The sequence below is a fragment of the Saimiri boliviensis genome, chromosome 6 (assembly GCF_048565385.1).
Source record: "Saimiri boliviensis isolate mSaiBol1 chromosome 6, mSaiBol1.pri, whole genome shotgun sequence".
NCBI classification, from domain to species: Eukaryota; Metazoa; Chordata; class Mammalia; order Primates; family Cebidae; genus Saimiri; species Saimiri boliviensis.
In genome coordinates this window covers 126,330,136-126,346,344 of record NC_133454.1, presented here as the reverse complement: position 1 = coordinate 126,346,344, position 16,209 = coordinate 126,330,136, and the positions used below count along the sequence as shown (strand labels likewise).

Here is a 16,209-nt window from a genome sequence, read left to right as displayed (position 1 = left end):
AAGTCACTATTGGGTGCCTACTGCATATACGCCCCAAACAGGACTAGTACTGAGCTTGCTCGAGGGGTGGGGCCTGTTCTAAGTACTTAACACCTATTAACTCAGGGAATTAACCTTCATCCTCTTATGGACACAGAATCAAGTCACAGGAAGATTACATAATTCGTCCAGGACTCCGTAACTAGTAAGAGAGGGATGAAACCCAGGTCCTTGGCAGACTTACCTCTCAGCCCCGCTGTTTTATTTTCTAAAACCCAAGGCCTCCCACGTCAGTTAGCAGATAAATGCAAGCAGGTACCACCTTCTGGGCAGTGGATGAGACCCTTGGGAATGGTCATCCAGCAGAGTCTGGTGTGCGCTCTGGATGTGAGGATGTTGGTGGGAGCTGAGGAGTCGTCCAGGGTCTCAGGTTCTAACCCTGTCGCTCCCCATGACCAGCCCTCCAGTTCCCTTTCCTGCAACGGGGATAGTAACCCTGCCTGCACCACTGCCCTCCTGCCTACAGGTAGGAGAATGGTGGGGGGCAGGGGTAGAGGAGGCTGGGCAGTTCCTGAGAAGGAGGGGGTGGGGAGCCTAATGCAGGAAACACCAGCCTTTGGAAAGGAAGAGGCGGGCAGAGCCCAGAACCCCTGACCCTAGCAGGTAGTACATCCCCAGCACCCAGCAGCCCTCTGCCCAGTGCTCCCAGTGCCAGTCCTAACCTCTGGGGTGGACAAGTCACAATGGGCTTGGGCCTCTTCCTTTCTTGACCAGGAGGCAGGTGTGGGACTATGAATGGTCAGTGAGTCACAGCCAGCCTGAAGGCATCGTAAGGGAGTGACTGCACATCCCTTTTCTTTCCCTCAGCCTCGGGGAAGGGGACTTGGGACAACCTCCTTAAATTAAGCCTGCAATGGGACTTAAAGGGCTAATAACCACCCCCTATACCTGCCGAGACAGTGTCTCCTGTTGCCCAGGCTGTAGTACAATGGAGCAATCTTGGTTCACTGCAACCTCTGCCTCATGGGTTCAAGCAGTTCTCCTACCTCAGCCTCCCAAGTAGCTGGGATGACAGGCACCTGCCACCATGCCTGGCTAAGTGGTTTTTTTTTTTTTTAATAATTTTTTTTTTTTTAAAAGACAGGGTTTCACCATGATGGCCAGGCTGGTCTTGAACTCCTGACCTCAGGTGATCCACCTCGGCCTCCCAAAGTGTTAGGATTACAGGCATGAGCCACTGTGCCCAGTAGTTTTTGTATTTTTAGTAGCGATGGGTTTCACCATGGTGGTCAGGCTGGTTGGTCTCAAACTCCTGACCTCAAGTGATCCAGGGCTAATACTCTTTCAAGAATCTAGTTTTAAAGGTACAGACAGGGAAATGAGAACCCTTCCAAACACAATGGAGAGCAAGCAGAATACTAGCAGGTTCTGAGAAGGACCCTGGAGTCACCGTATTGCTAGCAAAGTCCCTGTCATCCTCAGGGTGGCAGCCTTTGTTCTGGGTTCCTCTGGGGCAGAGGTCCAAGGTGGAAAGAACCAGAAAAGCCTCTACTGGTGATTCAAAGGTAGGTTCCTCTCCCATTCTGAATCTGTTTCCTCTTGTGAAAAACAAGGCTGGCAGACTGTGGAGGTCCTGGCAGAGGCTTCAGGCCAATCATCCTCACCCCACAGGAGATAGGCCAGAGGCTCCAACGCTCAAGAGCCAGGGCCAGGGCTCCCACTCCCTGAGCCTTGTAGCCAAGGCACAGGCCCCGGGATGAGCTAGGCTCACACCTGGTACTTGCAGTCTCAGACCTACCCACACTAGGACTTTGGGGCATGGTTCAGGAAGGAGGAAGCCACAGGGCCCCAACAGCCAGAGCTCCCAGCCTATCCCCAACTCCAGGGAACCACCTGCCAGGATGCACTAGCCCAAGGTCAGCATTCAAGGTAGCTAGGATAGGTGGTGGGCACACTCCCAGGAGCTGCCTGGAGTCCTCACACGAGATCCCAAACAGACCAATTCCAAAAGTCCAAGGCCATGTTACCCAAGTTAAATCTCTTTAATATCCCAATACAAAGTCCTGATGCAAAAAGATGAGAAAACCCAGGAAGTTGGGGGTGGGGGTGGGGAGAGGTTTTATAAATAAAAAACCCCCGAGCAGCTTTTCAGAGGCAGAGGAGCTAAGTGAAGCAGCAGTCCAGAGTGAGGAAGGGAGCGTGTGGCTCCTGGGACCTGCCCCTTGTCCCCTCACTCACAGCTGCTCGTAAACACCCCTTTCAAGAGGGGTTGCACCCTTTGGATATCTGCTCCTTTCTCTTGGTCCCTGGGATTCAACTAGCTCTGGCTTCAATCCCCTACAAAAATTCCTGAGATCTCGGGGACCCCAGCCAGTCCCTCCCCTGCAGTACCCTTTGGTGGGGAGGGCTGGGGAGCCAGTGAGAGTTCATAGTGTATACCGGAGTGTAGGTCAGGAGCACAGGGGAGCCTCTGAGTCCCCTGCCCGCTCCAAAAGCACACAAAGGGGAAGGCTGCCGTAGAGCTTGGGGTCCGTGAGGGGCTGGAGCAGAAGCAGGAAGAGTCCCACACCCAGGGCATAGCCTGCCAGCAGGGGCCGCCTCTGCGGGTGCTCCAAAGCCGCGCAAACAGCGGGGAAACCCATGTAATTGCAGAAGGAGTGGCAGAGAACCGGCCCAATCAGGTGTCCTGGGAAGAGGAGATAGCAGCTCAGGGAGCAGCCCTACCACCACCTCTGGCCCTTCCAGTGCTCGTGACCCTCATCCCCTGAAACAGATCAAGATCCCACCACCCTAGCCATCCACCCACACACCATGGCCTCTGTTCCTTTCCACCTCTCTGACCTCACCAAGCTGAGGGCCCTGGTTCAGCCTGTCTCAAGGACTGCAGAAGAAGAACTTGTTCCTAGAACAAACAGTATTCCCCATTCTCCCACCCGCTCCTGTGGGCCCCCAGGGACCCGTGAGAGACTGAGGACCAACCTGTACGGATGAAGAGGAAAGCAGTGTAGGCACCGAAGACAGCTGTGTAGGAGAACTGGAACGCTGGAGACGGGGAGGCCGCGAGTGACCACACCTGCACGTCCTTCCTGCCCCAGCACTACACACCCATCAGCCAAAGACCGACCATCCCTTCCCCCTGGGGCAGTGGCTGCCTGCCCCACCACCTACAGCTGTCCTGCACCCCAACTCCCATGGTCAGTGGCCCCTCCAATACTATAGCCCTCTGTTCCCAATTCCTCCTCCAGAGTGGCCATTAGGGACATCATCACACACCCTAACCCAGGCCAGCTCACCAGAACTCACCAGCAGACAAGAAGATGTTCCCCACACTGCTCTGGCGGAAACGCAGCTGCTCAATAATGTGGTGAAAATGGGCTGAGAAAAAGGTGACAATCACATCATAGCCATTTCTCCCAGCCTCCCACCTATGCCTGACCCTCACCTCAAGCCCCATTGTCAGCTCTCATCCTGAGAATACACCAGGCCAAGCTAGCCAGACTCACCAACTCCAAAAAAGAGCGGACAGGTGAACACAGCAGGGCCCAGGCCCATGCACGGCGCTAACATGGGCAGCATACAGGCCCGGAACACCAGCTCCTCTGTCAGGGGGGCAATCACTTGATTCCGCAGCCAACGCATGTCTGTGAGGCAGCGGGCCCAGGAGCGGGGAGCTGCAGAGGGAAGTCAGGACAAGCTGTGAGTGACTGGCTATGGGACAATGAGACCCCAGAGGCCCCAAGGGCTCCTCTCCCACAGCTTTACCCTGGCCAAACTCAGGTTAGTCATCAATACTCCTGAGGACGGGGGTGTGGACACAACATAAACCCAATGTCTTGAGATGCCCTGAAGAGAAGGCATTAGCTGAGGCAGGGCATCCTGGAAGCAAACTCTGGAGATGCCAAAATTTAACCAAGACCAGATCTGGTTGGGGAGGCAGGGGACAATGCTCTCTGGTCCACACCAAATACTGCTGGGGATCCCCAGGGGACTTTTTGGACACTGGGAATCCATCCTTATAAGCCACCTAACTCTATCGTTTCCATTTTGCTGATGAGAAAACACACCCAGAGAGATGACAATCCTCAAGTCCAGATCAAACCACGAGCCTGCTGACTCCCTCCCCCATTATCCTGGACTACCTGTGCCTACTTTTCCCTTCAGCCTTTAAGACTCACCCAGGATAACCTTCAGCCCATCTGCCAGGTCACAAGGGCAATCCATGGAGAGCTGCATCAGGGGGCCCAGGAAAAGAATCTGAGGGCAGAAAAATGGGAGATATCCAAGAAAACACTTTTACCACAACCCACCGCTTTTGCCCAGAACTTTGCCCTTGCCCCTGTAAGGCTCCAAGCTTGAAATCCTCGCAACCAGGATTTCCAGTCCGTGCATACCGGAGGACCCTGGGGCCATCTCAAAACTCCTGTCTCCCATCAACCAAAATCCAAACACAATCAAGAGGCCACCGCGCACCAGGCTGATAAAGATCAGAGGAAGAAAGATACAGCAGAAGCACTCACCATGGTCAGCAGCAGGGGCAGCAACGCTGCTGGGAAAATACCCTCCAGCCTGAAGCCCATCAGGGTGAGCAGGGATGTGCCTGGCTGAGCCACAGGAAAGGGGGCATCAGTCTTGCTTCCTCCCCCAAAGATCCCTGAGCTCTCTCCCTCGTTGCCCTTTACCCCGCCTCCTTCGCACCTGGATGCCTGTGAGTTCCCTCCAGAGCAGCACGCACAAGGGTGAGAGACTGGACACCACCAGGACGCTGGTGAAGCGCCGCTTGATGACGGCGGGATGGTCCCTACGGAGGGGACAGTAAGTTCTGCGGGCGCCCATCAGCGCGGCCCCGCCCCCGGCTCGCCCAAGCTCCGCCCACGACCCCGCCTCGCGGGGGCGAGGGCTCCGGCCGCGCGCAGCCCCCGCACCTGGGGAGTTCGCTCTTCCAGACGTAGAGACTGCCCACGTAGGAGCAGGCGAGGCTGAGGCACGAAAACACGGACACCCAGCAGCACAGCCCGGGCCCCGGACCGCCCAGTGCCGCCGACTCGGGCGGCCGCTGCGGCCGCGATACCGACAGCAGGCGCAGCCCGTCCCCGCCCAGCGCCGCCATCGCGCCCCGACCCGCGGCGCGCACCAGTGACGCAGCCGCGTAGAGGCGTGGGTGACGCCAGGCCGCGGCGCGGCTCCAGGCCCCGCCCCGCCCCGGCACGACGCGGAAGCAAAAGCGGAAGCGGACGGAATGAGCGCGGCGCAGTTTTATTAAACCACGGGAGAACGGCTGCCTGCGACCTCCTGGCCGGCGGACACTCGCAGAGAGAGACCGGGCTCAAGGCCCAGGGTTGGGACTCAACCATTCTGACAGGTTGGAGACCTCCTGCAACCACAGCGCGTCCTGCGAGAACAAAGGGGGTCCAGGGTGAGAAACCCTCGGCAGCAGCCCGTGGCCCGCACCACCTCCCGCGCCCTTCCCTCGCGGCCCTCGCCCGGTTACCTCCAGGCGGCTCCCAAGGCTCGCCCTGCCCCGTGCCAGGGCCCTGCTGTGAGTCTCCCAGGCCTCCCTTCCGCTAGGAGGGAGGGGGGCCGCGGTGGGGTCCGGGCCGCCCAGGGCAGCCTCTGACGGGCTTGGGGCCCTGGCAGAATGCAGAGTTCGCATCTCCTCCACGCTCGGGCTGCCCCTCTTGAGCCTCTTGTTTTCTGCTTGCCCGCTGGTATCTAGTAGAAAACAACAAGCCCCCTTCATTCTACTTTCATGGTCCTGTACTAGAAAGACCCTTAGGCAGGGGGAAACGGGGAGAAAGGGCGCCGAGGGGCTCTTCCCACCGCATCCCTATCAGCAAATCCCATCCACACCAAAACCCTGCAGCTCCGGGAGCTTCAGGAGCAGCCCGAGGCTGCAGAGAGGTTTCAGGCCTCCCTATTCTCCCCCTCACCTGGGCGGGAGATTGTCCCCAGCCCTCATTTGGGTTAGGCCGCTCAGTAGCTTTCTGCGCACAGATTCTTTCTGGAGTCTACACTGACAAGTTCCCCTCCCTGCCAGCCTCTGTCTCCCCTCACCTCTCTAGCCTCAATTCTGTCTCCTTTTGTTGCTCATGTTGAATTGGGCAGTGCCCATAGGCAGCTTTCCTACTCTTTTAACTGATTCATTTATCAAATTAAATTGAGTTTAGATGGATAGATTCTTCCTAAGCCGGTCCTGGGGATGCAGATCAACGAGCTTTTCCCTGAGAGAAGCTCACAGATGCTAGGAGGGATGCAGACGTGTGTATAAAGCCCAAAGTGAGAACAGAGAGGGAAGCCGACCACCTCTGGATGTTTAGAAAGGTTTCCCTGAGGAGATGCCTGAACTGGGCATTTTTGGGTTTTTTTTTTGAGACTCTGTTGGCCAGGCTGTAGTGCAGTGGCACGGTCCGGGCTTACTGCAGCCTCGACCTCCTGGGCTCAAAGGATCCTACTGCCTTAGCTGCGGCTTCCAGGGTACCGGAAACCACAGACGCGTGCCACCACACCAGCCAGTTTTCTTTACTTTTTGTAGAGACGGGGTCTCACTGTGTTGTCCAGGCTGGTCTCAAGCTATACTCTCGCCCCTGCTCCCCAAAGTGATGGGACTACAGGCGTAAGCCATCACTCCACCCCAGAGCTAGGTTTTGAAGGATGAAGAGTGATATGCCAAACAAGACAAGGGAGAGAAAAGGAATTTTATGCTGAAAGTTATGCAAGTAAACTATGCAAAGGTATAAAACAACCTCCTACCTAAATTTTTGTCTTTTAAAGATGGGCTCTCAAAAGAAAAACAGGAAGATGGGGTCTTGCTTGTCACCCAGGTCGGAGTGCAGTGGTGGAATCATAGCTCACTGCAGCTTTGAACTGGCGTCAGCTTCTCGAATAACTGGGGCTAAAGAGGTGGCTAGAAACAGATTTTCATCTGTAGGAGATAGGAAGTCAGTAAAGAGTTTTAAGCACTGTTAAAATGTATTGGTAATTTTGTACTAAAGAAAGATCATTCTTTCAAAGGTGTGGCTTAGATGGAACTAGAGACCAGAAGACCTTAAGAGCCCAATGACAAGTGAAGACAGTGGGGATGGAAGCATCACCAGGAATCAAAAGTATTCATCAGGCCTAAGTGATAGGCTTGGTGATCACCAGGATGTAGGGCATGAGAATGAGAGGCCGCTTGGCTGGGCACGGTGGCTCAGCCTGTAATCCCAGCACTTTGGGAAGCTGAGGTAGGTGGATCACCTGAGGTCAGGAGTTTGAGACCAGCCTGCCCAACATGGTGAAACCCCATCTGTACTAAAAATACAAAAATTTGGCCGGGCACCATGGCTCATGCCTGTAATCCCAGCACTTTGGGAGACTGAGGCAGGCAGACTGCAAGGTCAAGAGATTGAGACCATCATGGCCAACAGGGTGAAATCCCGTCTCTAATAAAAATACAAAAAATTAGCAGGGCATGGTGATGTGTGCCTGTAGTCCCAGCTACTCCGGGGGCTGAGGCAGGAGAATTGCTTGAAACTGTAAAATGAAAGTTGCAGTGAGCAGGGATCGCACCATTGCACACCAGCCTGGTGATAGAGCGAGACTCTGTCTAAATAAAAAAAATTTGCTGGGCATGGTGGTGGGCACCTATAATCTCAGCTACACAGAAGGCTGAGGCAAGAGAGTCACTTGAACTTGGGAGGCGCAGGTTGCAGTGAGCTGAGATTGCGCCACTGCACTCCAGCCTGAGCAATAGAGTGAGACTCTGTCTCAAAAAAAAAAAAAAAAAAAAAAAGAATGAGAGGCTTACTTGAATGAATCTAAGATTTCAGATGCAATAAATTGGATAACGTGCTATTAATCGTGACAGAGACTAAAGTAGTAACTTTAGTCAGGAGAAAGGAAACTGAGGTACCAACGGGACCTCCACGAGGGGCTGCCTAGTCAGCAAATGAATCTCCCATTGGCACTCAGTAGAGGCCTTGGCTAGTCATACCAATTTGAGAGTCCAGCCCAGAGGCAGTAGTCAACAGCTGGGATAGAAGATGGAAGCTGGGGAGAAAGCAGGATGAGTACTATTTAGGGTTGACCAGAAGAAAGTAGGTGAAGAAAAAAGCTCACAGAAGCAAAAACCAGGCAAGTCATAGTCTTACAGTGCCAGATTTTGCACATAGTTCAGATACAATGGAGGTAAATGCAAAATTTGGTAATTAAGAGACCTTCCCTAAGGGGAGAAATTTTGGAGGCCACAGAGAAAGCAAGTACGCTATGAGGGAGAGAATGAGAGGAAGACAGGGTGCATGCAGCTTGTGGTTTTGAGATCTTTGGCTGAGATGTGATGGACAGAGGTTGAGGATAGGTGGAGGAAGTTTAAGGTCATGGGAGATTTTCTTCTGATGAAACGAGAACTTGATCTGCTGAAGGAAGGGAACTCACGGGAGAGCTGAAGGTGCAGAAGTGATACCTGACACGAGCAGATCCCAAGAAAGCAGGAAGGACGATCCCACCATGAGCCTGGAGGGGATGCGTCCCTACACTGATGACATTCTGCAGTGGGAGGGTACAAGTTGTGCAAGTTTACTGCTGAAGCAGGAGGCAGAGACTGGGTAGATTTTTTTAAAGAATGGAGTAGCCACTGAGGTCAAGGGCCAGAAAGGCGAGGGAAAGGATTGACAAACCAAAGGCTCCTGAGTGAGTGAACCACAGATGGATGGTAGCATCAGTACACACTTTTGCAATTTTCCTCAGCAGAGCTGCCCATGGTGAGGCATAGGACGGGTGCTGATGAGAGCTGCAGATCTGTAGGGCAGAGCAGTTCAAGCCATCCTCCAAGGGTTCCACCAGATTATAAACGCCTAGTTTTTAAGCTCATGTGGCACAGTGGAGAAAACATGGGCTTTGGAGGCAGCAAGCTGAAAGTCAGTACCTCCTGCAAAGCATTCTGCCTGACCTGAGCCTGGGTCCTCTCATGTTAGAGAGGATCCATGCTGCCTCCCCTCTCCCCACCTCCAGAAGGGCACTGTAAGGACTAAATCAGATAAGGTCTGTGGAAGAGCCCAGCATCTCCCCAGGGTCCACAGAAGGCACTGAATTAAATGTTAATTTTCTTCCTTCTACAGGAAGGTACTTATTCTTTTGTCTCTTGTGACTGCATAAATACTGAATTGTATGTATCATACTTGCATTTTTTTTTAAATCTGCAAATCTAAAATTATAAAAATAGATTCTTTGCTTTGTATAAGCCTTTACAGCAGGGTTCTTTTGAGTAGCAACAGCCCCCACAACATTTAAAACATGGTTCAGTTGACAGTGATTCAGGGACACATCTGAGGCCTAAGCATAAACGTGTATGTGTTGTAGCTGTGACCCTAGAAAAGAGGGATTTACCAACCAAGCATAGGTGCTGAAGTCACAATCCCCAGCCTCCCTTGACCCAGATACTGTTTTATCTGAAGGACTCCGGATCTGTAGGAGGGCATCCCTGCTAATTCAAACTCGGGCTGCCTGAATTTGAATTCTGGCTCTGTCATTTACTGGCTGTGTGGCCTTGGGTAACTTTATTGATATCTATGGGCCTCAATTTCCTCATATATAAAATGAAAATAATAACAATACCTATAGCTCCTAGGATTGTTTTGATAATTAAGAGCATTAGTACATTTTAAAAGCTCAGAATAGGACCTGGCACCTCTGCCAGTGACTGAGTGTGGCAGCTACTGTACCCCTGCTGCTGCTGGCTGGGAAGGCTGTTTAAATACTGCAGGAGACATGTATGGAGAAAAGACTTCAGTATAATTGCCATCACAACACATGCACTAACACTTCCCCATTACACACATTAAGAGTGACATGGTGCCTACACCCGGGGGCAGTCTCCAGATCCCAAATCATAGTAGTAACCAAAATGGGGAGAGCTGCAGCATCAACCCCAGTAATCCAGAAAAGATGTGAAGGAACCAACTAGATTCAGGGCCCTGAATCTGGGGATTACCTACCCTCACCCCATCATGTGCAGCTATCTGTAACTATACAGAATGCATTAAAAATTTCTAGTCCTATCTTCACATCTTTGGGGAGGGAATACCTGCTGCTGCCCTGAAGACCCACAGTGGCAGCAACAGCCAACTAAATTGCAGAAGGGCACCCCTGCAATAGAAGGTACAGTGGAATAGTTTGAAAGATTGAACTCGTTTTTTACTTCCCTAGCTGCAGTCCATGGCTCACTTGAAAAGCTTAAACCTTACCTGTTAGGAGCTCCAGGCTGCTGTTCTCAGGTGCATCCTCAGTGCTTTGAGCTGAGTCCTTTTTCTCTAGGGTTAGCTGCTTGAAAAATTAGAAGTCCTAAGTGAGTTTTGCAGAAATATGAACGAGCCCTAGTGAAACAAGAGTGTGCCTATCACTGACCTCACAAGGCTGTCTGCCCTCACCTGGAATTCCCTCTTCCTCCTGGCTCTTGAATCCCCTACCCAGCCTTCAGGGTTTCCCTCTGTGGATCCTTCTGCACTCTGGCTACTCACGGCACATCCTTTCTTCTCTGAACTCTGGTCTCTTGCCTACTGCCTGCTCCACTCATCAGGCTCTGTGTATTCTGCAAGTATGCTATGTGACTGTTCATCAAGTAATGTGCACATGTCCATTTTCTATACCTTAAATCCCTTGAAAGGCAAGAATCATCATGCCTCTATCACTTTATAGCTAGCAGAGTTCCTTACACAAGGTAAATTTGAAAAAGTCAAACTGCCGGGCGCGGTGGCTCAAGCCTGTAATCCCAGCACTTTGGGAGGCCGAGGCGGGTGGATCACAAGGTCGAGAGATCGAGACCATCCTGGTCAACATGGTGAAACCCCGTCTCTACTAAAAATACAAAAAAATTAGCTGGGCATGGTGGCACGTGCCTGTAATCCCAGCTACTCAGGAGGCTGAGGCAGGAGAATTGCCTGAGCCCAGGAGGCGGAGGTTGCGGTGAGCCGAGATCGCGCCATTGCACTCCAGCCTGGGCAACAAGAGCGAAACTCCGTCTCAAAAAAAAAAAAAAAAAAAAGAAATGCAAATCAAAACCTCTAAATTACTTCACATGCACTAGAATGCCAATAATGAAAACAATGACAACTGTTCATGAGGGTACAGAGAAATTGGAACCATCACACGGTACTGGCAGGAATGTAAAATGGTGCAGACTGGAAATCGGCTTGAAAGTTCTTTAACAAGTTAAAACATAGTGTTATATGACTCAGCAATTCTACTCCTAGATATATACCCGAGAGTTACAAACATGTCCACCCAAGGGTTCATAACAGCATATTCATAATAGCTAAAAAGTAGAAAAAGCTTGTGTTCATCAACTAATTAATGGATAAACAATGTGGTATATCCATACAATGGACTATTTATTATTCAGCCATACAAATGGATGAAATTATGTGTTACATGGTATAACACAGATGAACCTTGGGAACATGCTAAATGAAATAAGTCACACAAAGGCCACATGTTGTGTGGTTCCATCTATGTGAAGTGTCCAGATTAGGCAAATCCATAGAGATGGGAGGTATATTAGTGGTTAGCAGGGTTGAAGGAAGAGGGGAACTGGGACTCACTGAATAGGTACTGCTAATGGCATGATGGAGATGTTCTGGAATTTACTGGTGATGGCTGCACAGCACAGTGAATATACTTAAAGCCAATGAGTTTTATTTTTTTAAATGGTAAATTTTATAGTATATGAATTATCTCTATAAGACATTATCATATATCGTTTACTAAAACACGTTTTAGTTCCCAAGTAATTACATTCCAAGAAACATAGAAGGGGCAAAGATAACCTAAAGATGTGAAGAAAGAAACAGGATATTTCCCAAGTTTTTTTTTTTTTTTCTTGAGATACTACTTTTTTTTCTTGCTTTAGCTTGGAAAATCTCATATAATAGATAAACCTTTCTCCTATCTTGAAATTGGTCTTATCAAGGAATGACCTACATGGAAACATAAAGCTCTAGGCCTATCTGGGAGCCTTGCATGCCCTGCATTCATCATCTGTCCCTCAGATAAGAAGCCCTGACTTTAAGATACACCTCCTTGGATTTTTTTTTTTTTTTTTTTTTTCTTTTTTTGAGACAGAGTCTTGCTCCCGTCATGCAGGCTGGAGTGCAGTGGTGCGATCTTGGCTCACTGCAAACTCCACCTCCTGAGTTCAAGCGATTCTTCCTTAGCCTCCAGAGTAGCTGCAATTACAGGCATGTACCACCATGCCCTGCTAATTTTTGTATTTTTAGTAGAGACAGTTTCTCCATGTTCGCCAGGCTGGTCTTAAACTCCTGATCTGAGGTGATCCACCCACCTCGGCCTCCCAAAATACTGGGATTACAGGCATGAGCCACCATGCCCAGCCCCTCCTTGGATTTAACAGTATAAGACATTTATTTCTGGTCCGCCCCACCCCTTGTCCACCAGAAACAATGCCTTTCCTTAGAAAATTGCCTCCTTGTTACTTCTGCTCATTCTGGGTTTAAGTCCTAACTCCCCCGACACACTTATGACATTAAACCCTAGAGTACTATCTTGGTCACTCCTCCCTGGCCCACTATCTCTGTTCCAACATTCAGACTTAAAATATCCACTCCTAGCCAAGTGCAGTGGTGCACACCTCTAGTTCCAGCTACTTAGGAGGCTGACACAGGAGGATCCCTAAGTTTGAGGCTGTAGTGCACCGTGATCACACCTATGAATAGTCACTGCATTCCAGCCCAGGCAACAGAGTGAGAACCTGTCTCTAAAAAAAATGAAAATGATACCCTCTCCATTCTTATTCTGTAACACTCTAAATACATACATATTCCCTCATTTTTTTTCAATTTCTCAATAAAGCATATAGTAGATGGTTTTCTTTCCTATTACTCAGGTCAGCTATTCTACCTTTCCTGTTTAGAGATGGAAACAGAATGGCCTACAGGTAAAAGAATCTGACCTATCCTTAGTCTTGTAGTTTTAGCTGAAGCACTGGGTGCCACTCTTGAACCACTAATAAGTTATTTATCACTAAATGGCCGTTATCAGAGGGAAACCTGATGATCTTGAGTAGAGAGAGAAGCATGGGTTCTACTCAATGACCTGGATCACTCATCTTCCCTGGGCTTGCATCCCAGTCCTCTATATTAACAGTATTACCAGACTTCAGAGCCAGGAGATCTCAGTACAAATTCTAGCCTTGTATTTACTGACTGTGACTCTGGGCAAATTACGAAAGTTCTGTAACCAGTTTCCTCATCTGTAAAATGGTTAAACTGTGACCTGATTTATAACATCTTTGCAGAGATTAAAGTGAAAATCTTGGCACACATTAGGGATTCAGTAAGTGTTCTTTCCTTCCAAGACGTATGACTACTGGTAAGACCTTGAGTTCACTAGCCATCTGCCAAGTTAATTGGGCTATGAATGGCCCTGAGGCCATGAGCCTTGACTATAGCAAAAGAACAGGGTAAAAGAGGGCAGATAATCTTTTCTTTTTTCTTATTTTAGACAGTCTTGCTCTGTCACCCTGGCTGGAGTACAGTGGTGGCACGATCTTGGCTCACTGCAGCCTCTGCCTTCTGGGTTCAAGCAGTTCTCATGTCTCAGCCTCCTAAGTAGCTGGGATTACAAGCGTGTGCCAACAAGGCAAGGCTAATTTTTGTATTTTTAGTAGAGATGGGATTTCACCATGTTGGCCAAGGAGGTTTCAAACTCCTGACCTCAAGTGATCCACCTGCGTCAGCCTCCCAAAGTGCTGAGATTACAGGAGTGAGCCAATGCAACCTGGCCCAGATTATCTTTTTCAGGTCTTACTGGGATATCACAGAGGCCCAAGTAAAAGAACTTCACAGGCTGAAACACTCCTAGATCCTGAGTGGTCCCTAAATCCAATGGCAGATATCTTTTATTTATTTATTTATTTTTTTTTTTTGGAGACAGAGTCTCACTGTATCACCCAGGCTGGAGTGCAGTAGCACCATCTCAGCTCACTGCAATCTCTGCATCCCAGGTTCAAGCAGTTCTCTGCTTTAGCCTCCCGAGTACCTGGGATTATTGGCGCCTGCCACCACGCCTAGCTAATTTTTTGTATTTTTAGTAGAGACGGGGTTTTGCCATCTTGGGCAGGCTGGTCTTGAACTGACCTCATGATCTACCCACCTTAGCCTCCCAAAGTGCTGGGATTATAGGCATGAGCCACCGCACCTGGCCTAATTTTTGTATTTTTAGTAGAGACGGGGTTTCACCATTTTGGCCAGGATGGTCTCAATTGCTTGACCTCATGATCCACCTGCCTCAGCCTCCCAAAGTACTGGAATTACAGGCATGAGCCACTGTGCCCAGCTGGCAGGTATCTTTATAAGAGAAAGGCATAGACTGGGTGTGGTAGCTCACGCCTGTAATCCCAGCACTTTGGGAGGCCAAAGCGGGCAGACCACCTGAGGTCAGAAGTTTGAGACCAGCATGGTGGTGTATGAAAGGAGAGAAGGCTAGCACGCCCCTTGACAAGGATGGAAGAGGCCCTCGGGTCTGACAACACGCATACGGAGACCAGCGTGGCCAACATGGCAAGACTCTTGTCACTACTAAAAATACAAAAAGTAGCTGGGCATGGTGGTGGGTGCCTGTAATTCTAGCTACTCAGGAGGCTGAGGCAGGAGAATCGCTTGAACGCTGGAGGCGGACATTGCAGTGAGCTGAAATTGTACCACTGCATTCCAGTCTGGGTGACAGAGTGAGTCTCAATCTCAAAAAAAAAAAAAAAAAAAAAAAAAGGCAGAAAGAAATTTGAGAGACAGGGAGAAAGCAACATGAAGATGGAGTTACAATTTGGAGTTATGCAGGCCGCAAGAAGCCAAGGAACAGTTTCCATCAGAAGCTACAAGACGCAAGGCAAGAAAGGATTCTCCTCTAGAAACTTTGGAGGGGGTGTGGCCCTGCCAACACCTTGATTTTGGACTTCTGGCCTCCAGAACTGTGACAGAATAAATTTTGGTGGTTCTTAAACCTTCAAGTTTGTTAATTTCTCACAGCATTCCCAGGAAATGGATAGAAAGCATTTTAGCTTTATTTACTCAAAGTGTGGACAGCAGCTTTCCAAGTCCCTTTCCAGTCAGAGGGAAGCTGGCAAGAGTATTTGTGGTGAACCAGCTGAAAGGAACAGCAGACACATTCCTGGAAGTGCATCCTAGAAGGTACAGCCAGCATGAAAAGGTGTAGTGAAGGGAGCACTGACGGGGGTTTACTGCTGCTCTGTGCCTCTCTAGTCACACTGAAGAGGAGAATAGCCAAGTTCACTAGATGCTGTGATCCTTTGGTGCCTGGATACCTAAACTTCCCCACCCAATCAGGCAAGCAGAGATACAAGGGGCAGAGAAGATGCAGAGGAGGTGCCAAAGGCCGTGTTACTCATTTTCTCAGAAACAGTAACCATAGTTTTTATAACTACTGAGATACAAACTGACAGAATAAACTGCACATACAGAAAATGTACAATTTTATAAGTACACATGTCCATACCTGTGAAATCATCCATGTCACTGTGTTTCAATAGTTCTTTTATTGCCACAGTGTTCCTTTATATGGATTTACTGCAATTTGTTTATCCATTTACCTGTTGATATTGAGTTGTTTCTCATTTTTGGCTATAACAAGGGTGCCGTGAAGATTTGTGTACAAGTCTTTGTGTGGACATATGCTTTCACTTCTCTTGGGTAAATACCTAGGAGTGAAAGCACTAGGTCATGTAGTAGGTGCATGTTTAACTTTATAAGAAACTGCCAAACTCTTCCAAAGTGCTTGTTCCATTTTTCATTTCCACAGAGTAGTACATGCGTTCACTCCTCCACATGCATGTCAACACATGGTATAGTCAGGCCTTAGATTCCAATGGCGTGAAATGGTTAGCACATTGTGATTCTTTGAATTTTTGTTATGACTGATGATGTTGGGCATCTTATGTGTTTATATGCCATTTATGTATCTGTAGCTTCTTTTGTGAAGCGTTTTTCAAATCTTTTGCCCATTAAAAAAACTGGTTTTTCTTATTAATAAGTTTTAAGAGTTCTTTATATATTGAGGATATCATGGTAAGGTTTTTAACTAAACATTCAATTAAAAAAAAAGATACAGTGCTATCAGGTACGTAGGGGTACTTTTTTTTTGAGACAGTCTTGCTCTGTCACACAGGCTATAGTGCAATGGCATGATCTTGGCTCACTGCAACCTCCACCTCCTGGGTTCAAGCAGTTC

At 49.3% G+C, this 16,209-nt stretch overlaps 2 protein-coding genes and 1 non-coding gene across 7 annotated transcripts in view; 1 reads left to right on the top strand and 2 right to left on the bottom strand.

The window, feature by feature from the left end:
- Window positions 1-2,002: 2,002 nt before the first annotated feature.
- RCE1 (Ras converting CAAX endopeptidase 1) lies at window positions 2,003-5,330 on the bottom strand. 5 transcript variants are annotated; one of them, XM_039470448.2, is made up of 8 exons: window positions 4,902-5,330; window positions 4,675-4,777; window positions 4,497-4,576; window positions 4,155-4,233; window positions 3,483-3,650; window positions 3,283-3,354; window positions 2,959-3,021; window positions 2,003-2,665 (listed from the first exon to the last, which is right to left on the bottom strand). In XM_039470448.2, exons 1-8 carry the CDS (start codon window positions 5,328-5,330, stop codon window positions 2,430-2,432), a joined length of 1,230 nt encoding a protein of 409 aa, XP_039326382.2. In that variant the 3' UTR covers window positions 2,003-2,429. The 5 variants fall into 5 exon arrangements, with proteins under 5 accessions (XP_039326382.2, XP_074257856.1, XP_039326383.1 ...); XM_074401755.1 differs by having other exon boundaries at window positions 2,959-3,076; window positions 4,497-4,580; window positions 4,902-5,135; XM_039470449.2 differs by having other exon boundaries at window positions 4,497-4,580; window positions 4,902-5,135.
- Window positions 5,279-16,209, bottom strand: part of TOP6BL (TOP6B like initiator of meiotic double strand breaks) — a 106,745-nt gene continuing 95,814 nt past the window's right edge. Inside the window, exons 14-16 of the mRNA XM_010351979.2 lie at window positions 10,197-10,272; window positions 5,468-5,688; window positions 5,279-5,368 (exon numbers count right to left, since the gene is read on the bottom strand). Coding sequence (XP_010350281.1) covers window positions 5,303-5,368; window positions 5,468-5,688; window positions 10,197-10,272 — 363 coding nt within the window. The 3' untranslated portion in view covers window positions 5,279-5,302. The remainder of the gene's footprint in view (window positions 5,369-5,467; window positions 5,689-10,196; window positions 10,273-16,209) is intronic.
- Window positions 14,425-14,545, top strand: LOC120364835 (U6atac minor spliceosomal RNA). The gene has a single exon (XR_005579974.1). It is a non-coding gene; the product is annotated as a U6atac minor spliceosomal RNA (small nuclear RNA).

Coding starts and splice junctions, on each gene's coding strand:
- RCE1 (XM_039470448.2), bottom strand. CDS start 5,330: ATGGTTGAGTCCCAACCCTGGGCCTTGAGCCCGGTCTCTCTCTGCGAG. Junction 4,778..4,901: donor TGGAAGAGCGAACTCCCCAG/GTGCGGGGGCTG, acceptor TCCCCTCCGTAG/GGACCATCCCGCCGTCATCA. Junction 3,355..3,482: donor TCCGCTCTTTTTTGGAGTTG/GTGAGTCTGGCT, acceptor CCTTTTTCTCAG/CCCATTTTCACCACATTATT.